This window comes from Callorhinus ursinus, unplaced genomic scaffold, assembly GCF_003265705.2.
Source record: "Callorhinus ursinus isolate GAN/ISIS: 27379988/994484 unplaced genomic scaffold, GSC_fseal_2.0 scaffold7, whole genome shotgun sequence".
Taxonomy (NCBI): domain Eukaryota; kingdom Metazoa; phylum Chordata; class Mammalia; order Carnivora; family Otariidae; genus Callorhinus; species Callorhinus ursinus.
This window is the reverse complement of record NW_027397069.1, coordinates 56,432,547-56,449,160: the sequence shown is the minus strand read 5'-3', so window position 1 is coordinate 56,449,160 and position 16,614 is coordinate 56,432,547. Positions and strand designations below refer to the sequence as shown.

Genomic DNA, 16,614 nt, shown 5'->3' with positions numbered 1-16,614 from the left:
TTATTTGAGAGAGAGCACGTGAGAGAAAGAAAGCATGACAGGGGGTAGGGTCAGAGGGAGAAACAGACTCCCCGCTCAGCAGGGAGCTGGACGCAGGACTCCATCTTGGGACTCAACCGACTGAGCCACCCAGGTGCTACCTCATTGCCTTTTGAACTTCTTTTTTTGGGCATTTATCAAATTCCACTCCCTGTTTTAATTATTTCTATAGCACGGGTTTAAAAGGGAAACATATAGTCTTCCCACTTACTCCTCTTCCCTGCTTTTTCTCCAGAGCATTTATCACTATCTGATATAACTTAGAGTTTACACATTTATCATCTCTCTCTCCTTCCCCACCATGAGGGCAGGGATTTGGGACTATTTGTTCACTAATGTATCTCCAACATCCAGAGCAGTAGGTGGTGTTCAAATAATAGTTGTTGAATTATTACAAAGATTCAGAGACAGGGCTGGTCAATGCATCATTATTGATAAAAGTAAAACACCTGGAAATAAAATATCTACTAATAAGAGGAAAATAAGTCAAGACAACAAGTCCATCCATGGCATGGAATATTGTACATTTGTTAAAAGCCATATTTAAAATTCATTTAATGAAAAATGCTCACATTATATTAAGTAGAAAAAAAGTACAGAAAAGCATATATAAAAAGACCCCAATTTTATTTAAAATATAAAGGAGGAGATATATACTAACATGTTATCGGTGGTATTGTCTGGGTAGTGAGATTAAAGTGATTTTTATTTTTCTGTTATTTTTGTATTTTGTACATTTTGACACATTCTTTTAAATAAAATTTGAAGATAGAAAACAGTAAAGGTTTGAAGAAAAAAAAGCTTCCTCATTCAGTTGCTATATTCTATTCTTCTCTAGTCTGAACTTTTCACTTCAATTAGAGATACAATTTGCACTTATCTTTTGGCACTGATTATATTTTGCCTACTATTATATATCTTTATGTCCTCTACTAGGCCCTACACTTTCTAAAGTCAGAAAGCATGTCTTGTTTATAATTTTCAATGCCTACAACACCTTTCTACATTCAGTAACTGAACGAAGAAAATAATTGAAAATGTTTTAATAGCTAGGAATAATAGTGTTAGTTGCTTAGGGAAACCGTCAAATTATGTAATTTTAAAAAATTGCCTGCCTTCAAAACACTCAGGTTTAAAGTTATGTTAGAATGAGGATTATATATAGTACAAGCATTTTAGGGTTTGGCCTACCTCTCTGTTGCTTTTATTTACATATTTTTTTTAAGTTGTTGGTACATTACATGAAAACTTTTGATTCTGGAGTATATTTGGGCATGATCATAGATTTCAGGGACCCACACATTAAGTTAGTTAGGCTAGGCTGGTATAACAAAGAATGATACGAATGGATCCAAACACATGGCTCAAACACAAGTTTATTTCTTGCTCTTAAGGGTGGGCATTCTTGGTTCACAGGCAGGTTTTCTCCACACATTTAGAGTCACATGCCTTCCATTTTATGGCTTCCTAGGTTACACATATCCACTGGATGCTAATCGTATTTACTATCTCTGCCTCTGGTACTTTGGTTGTAAGTTCAGTGAAGTCACAGAATTGCCAGATTCAGCAAATAAAAATACAGGATACCAGTTAAATTTGAACTTCAGATAGACAACACGTAATGTTTTAGTATATGTTCCCTGTAATATTTGTAAATTACATGTTCCATGTAATTTGTAATAATATTTGTAATATTATTAAACAATTATGTATTATCTGACATTCTGAATTAATCGTGAGTCCTGTATATTATCTGGCAACTCTATGGGGGTAGGGATTAGGTCTGTCTCATTTAACACTGAATCCCCAGAATCTAAAACAGTACCTATTGACTTTAAGATAAGTCTCTCCATAATATTTCGTGAATATTGAACCTATATTGGCAAAGAATACTTATTAGAATACTGCTATTAATAAGGATATATATTAAGTATCAGCAAATTATTATAATTATGAATAACAATACTAAGCATCAGCAAAGAATACTTTGAACAGATAAGACTTTCGTATGTATCAGCATTTCAAACCACAAATGTTTTCCTAAACTTCAGTAAATGGGAAAATCTGTCTTTCCCTAGAATCTGTCTTCAGTTCTGTCTCTCATTCCTTTCAGGTTTCTACTCAAATGTTATTTTCTCAGTGAGGTCTTTCCTGCTCTCCATATCTAAAACTGCAACCTTCCTCCCTCTGCAACACTTTGTTCCTTTCTCTGCTTTCTTCTTCTTCCTTAGCACTTGCAGTGAACATAGCATATGATTATTTACCTTGTTTATTGTCTACCTCTCCCACTAGAATGTAAACTTCATAAGGACAGGCATTTTCCTCTGCTTTATTCACTGCTAAATTCCCAGCTCCTACACATACTAGAGATTCAAGAAATATTTGTTGGACAAATGATTGAAAAAACACTATTCGTTCTTATTGGAATCTAGTTACCAGTAGTTTGAGGATATTCAGTTTCCATGACACAAGATGGATTTAATTTCACAAGAGATGCTTCTGCCTATATCTACTCAGTTCACCAAGTGCTGTCAATTCTAGCACCTCAATGTCTTTTTATGATTTAAATTCAATTAATTAACATATAGTGTATTATTAGTTTCAGAGGTAGAGTTCAGTGATTCATCAGGCTTATATAACAACCAGTGATCATTACATCACGAGCCTTCCTTAATGTCCATCACCTAGTTACACCATCCTCCCACCTCCCTCCCCTCCAGCAACCCTTAGTTTGTTTCCTATGGTTAAGAGCCTCTTATGGTTTGTCTCCCTGATTTCATCTTGTTTATTTTTCCCTTCCTTCCCCTATGATCCTGTTTTCTTAAATTCCACATATGGGTGAGATCATATGATAATTCTTTCTCTGATTATTTCGCTTAGCATAACACCCTCTAGTTCCATCCATGTCATTGCAAATGGCAAGATTTCATTTTTTTTTTGATGGCTGAGTAGTATTTCATTGTGTGTGTGTGTGTGTGTGTGTGTGTGTGTGTATCTATATACACCACATCTTCTTTATCCATTTATTTGTCGATGGACATCTAGGCTCTTTCCATAGTTTGGCTATTGTGGACATTGCTGCTATAAACATTGGGGTGCAGGTGCCCCTTCGGATCACTACATTTGTATCTTTGGGATAAATACCTAGTAGTAGCACCTCAATGTCTTTTGGATCCTCTCCTTACTTTCCTGGTGCTGCTTCCATAGCACTTCCTGTTTCTTCCCTCAGTTAATGCAGAAATTGCCTAATTGGTCTCCTTCCCCCCGGTCTTCCCATTATAATCATGCTTTCCAATTGTTACTGAAATTCTCTAAAATGAGAATTTGATTATATCACTCCCTTACCCCAAAACTGTTTCCCTATCACCCAAAAATAAAATTCCAAATTTCTTAGACATGTGAAACCCTCTGTGATGTGGCCCAACCCCAGTCCCAGCACTCTTCCACACACACGTCCCAGCCCCATGAGTTCTCTCTGCTCCAGTATCACCTACTTTGTGAGATTAGCTGCTCTATCTTCAGTGCTCGCAAAACTCTTTGTATATTCTCATGACACTTATTTTAAGAGCTACCAGCACTAAACAGTATCTTCCCGATTCTAAAATGTACATTTCTTTCTACTTTAACATCTCTAAAATTGGAATTCAACTTGCAATAACAGCGTGCTACAGTGCTGTCACCAGAAGGCGGTGTGGTGTAGCTGTATTTGTGCAAACTGCATGGTTATTCCCAGGAGCATGCCTAGCAAATTGCAAACCCTAGACATCTCAGGCAACCAACCATTTAAAGAGAGGATATAAATCCTGGTTGTGGTCTAAAAACTTTTTCCCTGACATCTTCTAGATGGATCAAGAACGCATGAGCATCGAAACTTGTATATTAGGGCGCCTGCGTGGCTCAGTTGGTTAAATGTTTGGCTCAGGTCATGATCTCAGGGTTGTGAGACTGAGCACGGGCTGGGCGTGGAGCCTGCTTGGAATTCTCTCACTCCCTCTCTCTTAGCCCCGCCCCCCCTTAAAAAAAAAAAACACTTGTAGATTAAAAGCCAATGGTTTGGAAGAAAATACTGAAGACAATAGTGGAGTATTCTTTTAAAACATGTTCCATTATTAAACCTCCTGGTTGGTAGAATTCAATACATTGTGGAAAAATTCTAATTGATAAAAAATCATTGTCATAGTTTAATTAGCACTTTTTTCCTTCCAGTGGTACAAAAATAATGGCATTTCTTAGAACCCGTGGTGTCTCAGAATTGATGAAATTATGTATATAACCTTGCATTTTCAAACCCATCCTCTAAGACTGGTCTTATCAAGCCTGGTGTTTGCTGACTTATCATAATTATGTAGTCTCATCATGTTTATCTGTCTTCTGTCTTTCCATTAGACTACAAACTCTCCATGACCTACCATAGCGCCTGTCACGTATTAGGTATGCAATTAACATTTACCGAATTACTGCAATGTTCATGTTCTTTAGCTGGAGAAACTGTTCCACTGTGATTCTAATTCTCAATTTGAAGTGTCCATTTTCAAGACTGATCTTGAATCATCTGAGACTTCAACTATTACTGTGAAATAATGCTTATTGGAGAGAGGTCTAATATCCTTTTAATAGTAGCATTTTTTTCTGAAGACTGGTATCATATAATAGGATGACCAAAATTCAATCTCTTTATATATGTTATACCCAAATACATTCTGCTGCATAATTTCACCTCTAAATTTTTATGCTTTTTTTTTTTTTTAATGTTCTCAACCTGTCAACATCATGGGCTACCGTAAAGCAGAGAGCTGAGATAACAGTAAGACAGCCAAAAAAACTTTTGTTAGGTTACATATGAGGAACATTGGGTTTATCTGATTACTCTGTTCAGATGGCACATCCAGATACCATAAGCCAAGTCCTTGGCACATTATTATTTTTAAACCGTGTTATCCTGCTTAATTGGTTTAAAATAATTTAAAAGGGCTCTGGTTGGCTCCTACAAATGAATCTAATTCATCAGTTCTTAATTGTTAAAATAGTCCCATTTCCACAATTTAGGCTGTTTAAGCCAGAGTCACCACTCCTTCAGAGGCTTTCATATAATTTATGCATTCCCTTTTAGATGGGAGCCATAGCATTTAGGCAGAGCTCCTTTAAAAACAGCAACAAAGAGCAAATTTTCTCCCACATACCTCTTCTGACCAATGTCCTCCCAGGGAAATCTTCCCTAATCCCCTAGACTGCAACAGCACAGGGTTTAGCACACACTACTTCAACTCATTTTCCCTCTAGCATTGCAAGAGCTCACTGTTTTTTCAGTTGAGTCTGATGAAATAGTTGGCTTGCATTTAGGGGCCATGTTTCAGAAAAAATAAGCCTGCCTATAACCAGAATCTTTCTAGAATCACAGAGATTGAGTGAAGAAGAGATTCATATTTCCCATTTCATGCTTATTTTGAGGCCTAAACTCATTGAAGGGAACAGTGGAAATCTCTGACACTATTTAGTTTTCTCTTTTTAATTTTTGTCAAAAATGTTTGAATTCAAGCAATTTAAATAAGCATATGATACAAATCCACTGTTACCTATATGGTGTCACATTTATAGTTTTTTTCCGCTTTAGTTTGCAGATTTATTTTAGAAGTTCTTTTAAGAAATGTAATATCTCTAAGAGTATGTGAATTCTTAAAGTTATTATTACTAGATGTAGACATATACATTATTTTTATACTTGAAGCATATAGTTCTTAATCACTCTTATTTATAAGATTCACCTGAAGAGCTTTTTAAAAAATGAGATGACCAAGGCCTATCCCAATTCTACTGAATCCCTTTCCTCTGGGTATGAGGATTCGGTACACTTATTATTATTTTTCAACTCTGTGGGCAATGCTGATGTGCATCTCCTAGTCCAGAACTACTGCTTTAAGCCATCATCAACCAAGAGCTTCATTGTCAACCAGAGTCACTAAGAATAAACTTGGCCTATTTCACAATTTTGTCTAGGGACCACTCGTCAATGCTTCCTGGTTTCCGATTGCCTCTTGATTTGCTGCCTTTTTATGTCCTGATTTCTTTCCTGTTCTGCCTCAGGGCCATGCCTTGGAGCACTTCTGGGCTTCTGAACTGGAAACCTGGCCTTCAATCTCAGGTGTCGTAATAAGCACAGGTTCTGGTTATACGCTCCAGGTTGGCTCACTGGACTTGGCTCCCCTGATTTTTGCATCTAACCCTGTCTCTACCATGCACCTCCACTTATGACAATCTGCCAACTCCATTGAGTCAGGGAAGAGCCATGATGTCTCTATTGGAAATTTCAAATAACTGTAACAGGGAAGGTCATTATTAATGCATGCTCCTCTACTTCAGTAGTTGAGTTTCATTCCCTTCAAACACTGCTTTGTACTTAGTAATTTATATGGGAAAAAAATCTGTAGTCTGGAATAAAGGCCCCCTCCTGTCTAGATCTGACCTACCTTTCTGGATCTTACTCTGTTCTTCACATTCCTAGTGCTCCAGCCTAGCTGAACTTCACTGTTCGCCAGGAAGCCATTGGCAATGTTGTGCTAACCTCCTTTCTTCACTATATTTTCAATGTCTTAAAAGGACTTCTTCACCAGCAGCTTCCTCTTCCTTTACTCACATATCCAAATCCTACCAATCCTTTGAAGCAGTGTTTCTCAAACCTGAGTAATGCAAAGGAAATTCTTGTCATTCTAGAGAATACATGTTTGGATAGGCAGGGGTCTGTGGACCAGTTTGAAAAGCACGGATACAGAAAACTGAAGACCAATTCCAAGAAAATCTTTCAGTGGCAAGTTATAACTTTGGAAGAAAAATTTTGTCTTTATAACTGGTAAAACAATTATTACTGAAATAGCCCCACTATAAATTGACAAGAAGTTCAGCGATTGTCCTAAGTATTAGGAAAAGTCCAAGTTATGCAATATAAACTCAAGATTTTTTAAAAAGTGCCATAAAACATGTCTCTTTTGTGTTAAGCTTAGTAGGAACAATTTCATTAAATGATCAGGCAGCAAATAATTAAGGATTTCAGTATAAAAAAATAAAATCGAAATGCAATGCTACCAGGAGAGGCCCTATAGAGATCTCCATGGTCTTTATAAGGGTTGTATGTCTCGAACACAATTTGTAGTTCAGGTACTGTCTTCAGTTTTTCAACTGGTATATTTGAGTGAACAGTTTTCCTCGGACATTTAGGAGAGGATTCATTACTTCGGGCATGGTGAACAGGGGTTCTTTTAACCAAGAACGTCCTACCTCACACTGTATTTGGAACCAGTCTTAGAGACAGGATACAGTGAAAGAAAAGAGCACTGGAAGGGTTTATGGGGAACCCACTGTATGTATCACCTGGGCAAGGTGAAATCAGTTTTTCCATATAAAAACGACCTAAGTGTTCTACAGTTTTCTAAGGTCACTTTTAGCTCTGAAATTGACATTCTTTGGCCCTAAGGAAAAAGCATGGCTTGAGAGAGGTATTTCTTTGGCTAGGATCGGTTATTTTTCCGAGAATAAAAAGGGCAACAGACTGTTTATCGATATTTGAGTCTTCCCTCATGCCCTTTTAGGGCTAAGTTAGGAAAACAGAGGGTTAGTTCTCTTTTTGTTGGGTCCTCCACCAGGAGAACTTCCGGTCTTCTCCGGGTCCAGCCCTCACCCTAGGTCGCTCCCCAAGGCCGAGCGAGACTGCGGGCGAAACTGACCCCTCGTCCCCACTCCTCACCCAGAGCGGTGGGACTGGCGGAGATTAGTCCCTGGTCACAAACAACCTCGCACTTCCCCTCCCCCCAGCCCCGGGCCCGCCCGCGGTGGGGCCGGCCCTCCCAGGCCCAAGGAACCTCCTCCCGCGACCGCAGGGTCGGAGCTCTCCGCGGAAGGAAGACCGCGGGGCCTGACCCCTTCTGATCGGGTATCTGATTACTTCACTCATCCCCTTCTCTTTCGCCCACCCGGGAGGGGGTTCGATAAAGCAACCTCGCAAGGGGAGCTAAGGCCAAGCTCCACTTCCCTTCCCCCGACCCCTATCACCTCCAACAGCCAAGGAGAGGCCAGCGGCACTGACGCGCAGGCTCACAGCCGCGGCCGCTCTGCGCGCGCCGCCGCGTCCCCCGCCCCCACCCCGCGGTCTTTCCGCGGTCCGTCCCCGCCCCTTCCCGGAGCCCGCCTCCGCGTCTGCTGGCCCGCCTGCTCATCCCTGGCGCTCGCTCGCGCGCGCACCCGACCCCCCGCCTCCGCGCGTGCTCAATAACTGTTCCCGGAGCCGGCCTACAAGCTTCCCCCGCCCCTGAGCTGTTTGAATATGCTAATAAGAAGCTTGGGCTTAGCCAATAGAACAGCGGGGCGGTGCATCACGTGGCTCGAGGACGTGTCAGGGGGCGGAGCCTCTGCAGACCCTGCCCGAGTTAAAACCGGAGTGTGAGAGAGAAAAGCGCTTCAGTAGCGAGAGGGGCTGAGAAAGTGGTGACACCGCCGGGGTGCGGAGGGAGTCCCTGAAACTTCTCCCAACAGCCCCAGGGCCAATCTCCCCTCAGCCCACTCCCCTCTTCGCCAGCTCCCAGGTCCCCACTCCCTGCACCGGGGGTGGGGTGGGGAGCCAGGCCCGTCTCCCGCTGGGACACACACAGGGGCCGGGAGTGGGGACGGGACCCCCGAGGAGGGGGGGACGGACCGACCGACAGACAGACGGCCGGGCGCCCGCCCCAGCGGGCAGGCAGGCAGAAGGAGGCGGAGGCGGGGGTACGACGGGGAGGACTGGGTCTGGGGAGTTTCCTCTCAACTATCGGGGGAGAAACTCCCCGCAGCCGGAGGAAAGACCCAGACGGTGTTTTCCTCCCGGGGGCCGCGCTCCCCCGCCCCGCGTAGCGGCGGTCACCGCCGCCGCCGCCGCCACCGGCGCCTCCACCTCTACCATCTCCTCTTTCTCCACCACCTCGGGCCCCGGTGTCCCCGGCCAGCACTATGCCCATCTTACTGTTCCTGATAGACACGTCTGCCTCTATGAACCAGCGCAGCCATCTGGGCACCACCTACCTGGACACGGCCAAAGGCGCGGTAGAGACCTTCATGAAGGTACCGACTGACCGAGCCCGGGCGGAGACCGGGGCCCGGCGGCCCGCGGGCGGCAGGGGTGGGGGGGGAGGAGGGCGGCCGGGGGCGGCGAGGCGGAGGTGTCGGGGACCTGACTGCGGGAGCTGCCGGGCTCGGGGACCCCCTCCCCCACCGCGCGGGCGGGCGGGCGGGCGCTGCAAGCCGGGCTCGGCCCGGGCCCGGGCGGTGTGTGGGGGCCGATCTGTGTGTGGGGGGCGGTGTGGAGGGGTGGCCGCTGCGTGTGCGGTACTGTGGGGGGGAGGGGGACGGCGGGGCCGCTGGGCGCCCCTTCGTCTCGTAACCTCGCCTCTGTGCTTCCCTCTCGTCCGCCCTGTTCCTCCTCCCGTCCCCCACCCGCTCTCCCGCAGCTCCGTGCCCGGGACCCTGCCAGCAGAGGAGACAGGTATATGCTGGTCACTTTCGAAGAGCCGCCCTATGCTATCAAGGTAACAGCTCTCGCCCTCCCCCTTCCCTTCCCTGTTCCTTCCTTGCTCGCCCTCCCCGCCCCCCCCATTCACCCTTCATTATGCTCCCCTCCCCCACCAGCTGTGCTCCGGGCGCTGAGGTCTTTTCCCCTGCGGGCTCCCACCCCCTCCCCCGCTCCGGAGCGTCCTGGCGCGGCGCGGAGTCTCCGGGCCACCGCCGTCCCCTCCCCAGCCCGGCCCGGCGGCGGCGGCGGCGGCAGCGGCGCTGCGATCAACATGGCCGACATTTCCCCTCCGCGGCGTGAGCGGCAGCAATGAACTGTGGGGGATATTTATTCAAGTTAGCCCGAGTGACAGCCGGGCCCGGCCGCGCCGAGCCCGGGTTTGCATTAAAGGGGACTCGGCCCGGGGCTCGGCTGCTCTTGCCCGGGGTGGCGAGCGAGCCGGCTGGGGGGGTTGCGGGGCTAGGTGCTCGGATTTTTCCTCCCAGGGCCGCGGGCCAGCGGACCAGCTCTAGGTTAACTTCAGAAGTCCTGCTCACTTCTGCTTTCCACTAGTACCTTTGCATGCCCAAATTTTGGGTAGTAGGTTAGGGAGTAAATTTCCCAGGGAAGTTAGTATTAAGGCTGTTAGCCACCAATAGCTGTAAGCAAGCAAGTTTTTTTCTTGGCCACCTTTGAAGAGAGTTTTCCTCGGCAGTGATACTATGGTATTAACACCTTAACCAAACCATACTGTAAAGTGAAGCAGCTCCTTGGTGAACGGCAGATTGTAACGGCTGTCCATGTGTACATGGCTTTAAAGGATGAAAAAAAACTCTTACATTTTTCTTTTCAGGCCGGGTGGAAAGAAAACCATGCAACGTTTATGAATGAACTGAAAAACCTTCAGGCTGAAGGACTTACGACTCTTGGCCAATCCTTAAGGACAGCTTTTGATTTATTAAATTTAAATAGATTAGTAACTGGCATAGACAACTATGGGCAGGTAGGTTGAATATTAAGGTGGAAAAACAGTTGATTTTTCTTTCTGTGGAAAAACACAGTCAAGTCCAAAACCTATATAACATGAAATACAAGTAATAAAACATTTCAGATGAAAGTACAGTATATGCACATAATACAGAAGTGAAACTGACCTTACGGTACATGGTTTTAAAGCCCTCATTTTTTTTCTCCTTAAAATGTATTTGTATTCAGAATTAAGGGTCTGAATTTTGTGCTATAGAACTGACTGAATTTGGTGTTAATCCCTTGAAGTTCACTCAGGTTCTAAAAGGGGAAAACATCCTGCTTCACCACACTCAGTTTCTGTGATACTCTACCCACAGGCAATTGTGCAACTACTGCAGTGACTTACAGACACTAGTTGATTAGTGTGGTCTTCATTTCTGTGTTACTAAAAACGTGAGGAGAAATTTTTCTGTTTTATCAGGGTTTATTTTAACCATATTTTATAGCTATTCTGAAAGCTAAGATTTTCACTGGAGTGCAAATAACTGAGTACATTAAGATTTCTCAGCAGTTGAAGCATCTACAGTAAGCATCTATGCAGAAAGAATTCTGAATTCATTTCTGAATTAAATTGCAGGTCCAGAGGTGGTTACTATTTTTGGACTCCAGACTTTTGGGAAAGAATTTTCTTTATCCTCTCTGTCCCCCCACGGCCCCCACTCCATTATGGTTCACTGTGAAATAATGCATGCTAGTCCATTACAACTTTTGAGATTGCTGGCCAGGAAAGTAAAAGATACTGATAAATGTGTAATGTTATACATAACAAAGGAATATTAAACCCAAGTTCAGTGTTTAGGTTGTAGTGAGTGCAGAAACATTATTGCCACAAGGATACATTTAGGAATACATTTTGTGCTTTTCCCAAGCTCCATGAGCCGCAATTTTCATGAATTTGACAAATTTCAGGGAAATTCTTCTGTGACTACAACTTTTGGTTGTATTATACAGAAAGAAGCAGAATTGTTCACTTGTTTTAGAAATGTTTATGCTTTACTTAGTGCTAACTCTTCAGCACCTGAACATTTTTGGAGGTTGTTGAATATAAATCCCATGGCATTTAAAGTATGGGCAATTCAGATTCACTTTGTTCTATTTTTACTGAATTGTACCTCCATTGCTTAATTCAGTAAATGTATATTTTCTTACCACATAAACCTTTGTTTTTTTCTGTTTTATTTTGCAACATTTGTAATTTAGGTAGGTTTGCCATGAACTTTTCAGTTTGTTCCTATAAAATGGATTTCTTTTCCTTTTATATTTCTTTGTTATATGTAGTGCTATACAGGCTTATTGGTTAATGTTTTGATCTAAATATTTTTGAGCTCAAAGACAAATTTGAAACTTTCCATTATTTGGTTATTCTTAGTTGTCAGTGTATAGAAGAACCATTAATTTCTTGTTTCCCTGCATCACATTTTATGAGTGGGCAAGGCATTTACCTCTTACCACCTATTAAAAATATTTCTTAGGATGCTTCCTTAGAAAAGCTGATTTTCATGGAGAGGCTGAGGACATTTGTAATTTAAACCTGTATTTTCCTTTTCCCAGTTACAGTTTTTGTCTGTAAAGCTTACAAAATATTTGATGTTGAAGGTGGTCCTGCTGTGCTGTTACCACTTGGACCAAGAGAAGAGCCTGGGGATTAGGCTGTTTTTGAATGTTAGGTTTTATTAATTCAAGAAGGGGGAGGGATAATTCTTCCCAGTTTATTTGATGAATAACTAAGGATGCATGGAGTAATACTAGTGCTTCCTGAATTGGCACATAAAAATGACACTAGCATTGAAATAACTGAGGCAGCCACAATTTTCAAATGAAAATGATTGAGTAAAGTGTTTAATTAGAAGAAAACATCTTCCCACAGGTATTTTTCTTAAGACTTTATCTTGCTGACTTAAATATTAAACGTTTCCTATTCAAAAAAAGGATAGATTATCAAGAATTTTGGATGTCTGAAAGAGTTAATACTAAATATAGCTCATGTATTTTCTAAGAGTACTTTGTGTTTGCTTCTTTTCTGTGCAATACCTTTATTCTGTAACCTCAGTGTTTTTACATAATAACTTCCTTTTCACACACTATGCAAGGATCTGTAGAGCCCACAGTACTAAATACTTGTATTATAATCTTATTACTGAAGGAAATGAGATAAGGTGAGCTAGATGAAAGGGACAGAGGATATTGTTTTTATAGAGCATCTAAAAACATTTATGTAAGTTTCCAAATAGTTTTCTTAAATATCTAAATGTGGGTACATATATATTTATTTAGATACCCCCATACCTACTCCCAGAATGTACATAAACATATTTGATTTTCCATAACTAATCCCAAGAGTATTTTTAATGTCTATATTGCATATGTTGATTTAGTTAGTATACCTAAAAATAAAACATCTTTGAGGTATTAGTAATTAGGATACTAACAGAATTTGCAGGGCGTCCATAAGGTGAAAGTAGCTGAGAAAAAAATGACTCTTGGTGAACGTTTTCTTCAAGCACTTTGAACATCCCAGTAAAAACTTCCTTGCCCTTGTGTATGGAAATCCTTCTAAATATTTAATTTTGATAATCAGTACCATTTGCTGGTATTTCTACAATTATGGAACAATTGTGTAGCTTCTAGTCAATCTTTTCCTTAGAAATTATAGCAGTACCTCATTAAATTGCGTATCATTGCAGCAGAATGTGATACATGTATTTTTCACATGTGTTCATCAGGGTTTCAAATAATGCTGATCTTTTGAGCAGCCACTCCAGGGTATATATTCAAAAGAACTGAAAGGACTTAGAACAGTTTCTAACCTACTACCCTGAGCTCTTGATGAAGACCATCCTTGAGCAGTACCTAAAAGGAGATACAATATGTGTTTAATTTTTTAAGGATTTTCAGTGCCAAGTTTTACCTCATTAAAAAATAGTGGCTTTTAAGACAAGATCAAGTTGAATAAATCTTAGGGAGAATAATTTTAACCAACTTTATTCTTCAGTATAAAGAAGTATTTGTGAATTTAGCAAATTCAGGTAGAGCTTTAATAATGCTACTTTGTTCCTCTTATGCAAGCAGTATTTATTTAGTACTAAGGTAGTACAAAATACAGGCTTTTATTTTTTTTCTTTTATTTCTTAAAGATTTTTATTTGAGAGAGAGAGAATGAGAGAGAGAGCACGTGAGAAGGGGGAGGGTCAGGGAGAAGCAGACTCCCCACTGAGCAGGGAGCCTGGGACTCCAGGATCATGACCTGAGCCAAAGGCAGTCGCTTAACCAACTGAACCACCCAGGCGCCCCCAGGCTTTTAATGTTGGTAGGTAAAGTACTGAAAACTTGATTCCTGTTTGGGTTTTTTTGTTCTCCTTTAGGCTATCAACAAAGGTATTAATAGTAGTTTTATATTTATTGACCTACAGACATCTTGTCAGAAGAAAGTAGATTATAATACTTGGACATACTACTGTGCTGAGTATTAACTGGAAACAATGGTAAATGGTATTTTGTACATTTTTTAAGTCCCTGAACTTTTTCTAATTTTTAAATTGTGCTAAAGAATACATAATATCAAATTGACCGCCGTAACCCTTTGGTTTTTTTTTTTTTAATTAATTTATTTAAGTAATCTCTACACCCAAGGTGGCGCTTGAACTCACAACCCAGAGAGATTAAGAGTTGCATGGTCTTCCAACTGAGCCAGCCAGGTGACCCCCATCTTAGCCATTTTTAAGCGTACAATTTGGTAGTAGTAAGTATATTTACGTTGTTTTTCAACCAATCTCCAGAACTTTTTCTTATCTGCAACTTTAACCTGTTAAGCATAACTCCTTTTTTTCCTCTCCCCAGCCCCTGACAACCACCATTCTATTTTTTCTCTCTACGAATCTGAGTACTTTAGAGATACCTCACATAAGTGGAATCATACAGTGTTTGTTTTTGTGATTGGCTTATTTCATTTAACATAAATGTCCTCACCATTCATTCCTGTGTTAGCTTATGCCAGGATTTCATTCCTTTTTAAGGTTGAATAATATTCTATGTGTATACCACATTTTGCATATCCATTCATCCATAATGGACACTTGGGTTGCTTCCACCTCTTGGTTATTGTGAATGAATAATGCTGCTATGAACATGGTATGCAAATGACTCTTTGATCTTTTGAATATATACCCTGAAGTGGAATTGCTGGATCATGTACTTTATTTTTAAATTTTTGAAGAATTCTTATTTTCCATAGTGGTTGCAGTATTTTATATTCCCACTAACGGTGAACAAGAATTCCAATTTCTCTAGATCCTTGTCAGTGCTGTTTTCTGTTTTTCTGATTTTGGCCGTCATAATAGGTGTGAGGTGATAGCTCACTGGTTTATTTGCATTTGCTTAATTATTCAGCGTTCATTCATATGCTGGTTGGCCATTTGTATATTGGCTTTGGAGAAATGTCTGTTTAAGTCTTTTGCTCATTTTTTGATTGAGTTATTTGGTTTTGTTACTGAATTGTAGGAGTTCTTTTAAGTATTTTGGATATTAACCCCTTACCAGATACGTGATTTGCAAATTTTTCTCCCATTTCATGGGTTGCCTTTTCACTCTTGATTGTGTCCTTTGATGACAGGAGTTTTAGTTATTGACGTAGTCCAGTTTTATTTTTTCTTTTGTTGCATGTGCTTTTGGTGTCATATGCAAGAAATTGCCAAACCCAGTGTCTCTGAAGCTTTCTTCCCTCTCTATTTTCTTTTAGGAGTTTTGGTTTAGGTCTTGCATTTAAGTCTTTAATCCATTTTGAATTAATTTTTATATGTGGTGTATGGTAAGGGTCCAACTTCATTCTTTTGTCTGTGAACATCTAGTATTCCTAACACCATTTGTTGAAGAGACTGTCCTTTCCCCATTGAAAGGCCTTGGCTAGTCCCTTGAACTTATAAACCTCTTAAAATTATGTTCAATAATTTTTATTGGCCAATAATTCTTATTGGCAGATAGAGGACTCTACAAACTTGCTTAAAAGTTTTTTCTCCATCTATATTTAACTGTGTAAAAGAAGTGCAATAGCCAGAAATGTGAAAATTGAAATCCCAGTCCTGACCTTGATATTAAGTTACTATATAACATTGGACAGTCACTTGACCACTCTGTGCCTCTGCTTCTTCATATTCTAGATTGCTAATAATGAAGCCATTGTCCTCTTATTCTAGAATTGATTGGAGGTTTAAATGGGATGGAATATTAAAATATACTTTCAAAATTGTGACGTGCCCAGGAGACACAAAGCATGCTTTTCCCCCTCAATAGATTATTTACCTCTAGTTCATTATTTTTCAGCTTTAAATGTGAAATCGTAAGAATTAAGAGATTTTTAAAGTGGATTTTTATTACATGCTTTGAAATCTTACAGCATATTAAATGTATATTTTTTTTCCTTGGGCTTTGTATTCCTTCCTGAGGAAACAGTGTGAAAAGTAAATGCTGTAACTTGGCCAGAGTTGTCTTATTGGCAATCAGTAAATACGACGAAGTATAGGGATGGTGTTTTTTAAAAATGCATTAAATGAAAACTAGATGTAAGGTTCAGATAAGTCAGAACGTCATTTTTTTGCAGAAATACAAGTTAGAGAAGGAACCTTCACACAGGACAAAAAGCACGTTTTAGGATTCTTTCAAATGGGCAGCTCCCCCTAGTGTGTTTAAGATGAGATTAACACAAGTTTGTTTGCAAGAGACCTTTGAGGGGCACATCTATTGGGTGTATCAAGGGATATTTTAATAAGATTTGACTGAGCTCAAAGTAGCGTAAAAGTGGATATGATTATTTCCTATTGAGCATTAGCTTTAAAGGTGGTAGTTTAAATGAAAAATTTTAAGACCCAGATTTTATTTTCTTTTAAAACACTTGCTATCATTTTTCTTCATAATTTTATAACCTAAGTCTCTGTTTTCTAAAGTATCAAAAAACTACTCTGTCATGATCTTTGAAAAGAAAATGAGAAAATAGCCAAAGGACATTATTGCATTCTTAATTAAAAATTATTGAAAAGAAGTCATAA

At 40.8% G+C, this 16,614-nt stretch overlaps 1 protein-coding gene and 1 long non-coding RNA gene across 7 annotated transcripts in view; one reads left to right on the top strand and one right to left on the bottom strand.

Moving 5' to 3' along the window:
- Positions 1–9,179, bottom strand: part of LOC112826728 (uncharacterized) — a 33,953-nt gene extending 24,774 nt beyond the window's left edge. For 4 of the 5 annotated variants that reach the window (XR_012378810.1, XR_012378808.1, XR_012378809.1 and 1 more), the window contains exons 1-2: positions 8,080–8,210; positions 6,504–6,713 (exon numbers count right to left, since the gene is read on the bottom strand). This is a non-coding gene — a long non-coding RNA (uncharacterized lncRNA). Of the gene's footprint in view, positions 1–6,503; positions 6,714–8,079; positions 8,211–9,081 lie in introns of those variants that run through there. The other variant, XR_012378811.1, reaches the window with a different exon arrangement.
- The window catches only part of INTS6 (integrator complex subunit 6), a 90,595-nt gene continuing 82,458 nt past the window's right edge, over positions 8,478–16,614 (top strand). Inside the window, exons 1-3 of one of the 2 annotated variants that reach the window (XM_025874970.2) lie at positions 8,478–9,120; positions 9,507–9,584; positions 10,401–10,550. In XM_025874970.2, the coding sequence (XP_025730755.1) occupies positions 9,010–9,120; positions 9,507–9,584; positions 10,401–10,550 (339 nt within the window). In that variant the 5' untranslated portion in view covers positions 8,478–9,009. Of the gene's footprint in view, positions 9,121–9,301; positions 9,325–9,506; positions 9,585–10,400; positions 10,551–16,614 lie in introns of those variants that run through there. The other variant, XM_025874971.2, reaches the window with a different exon arrangement.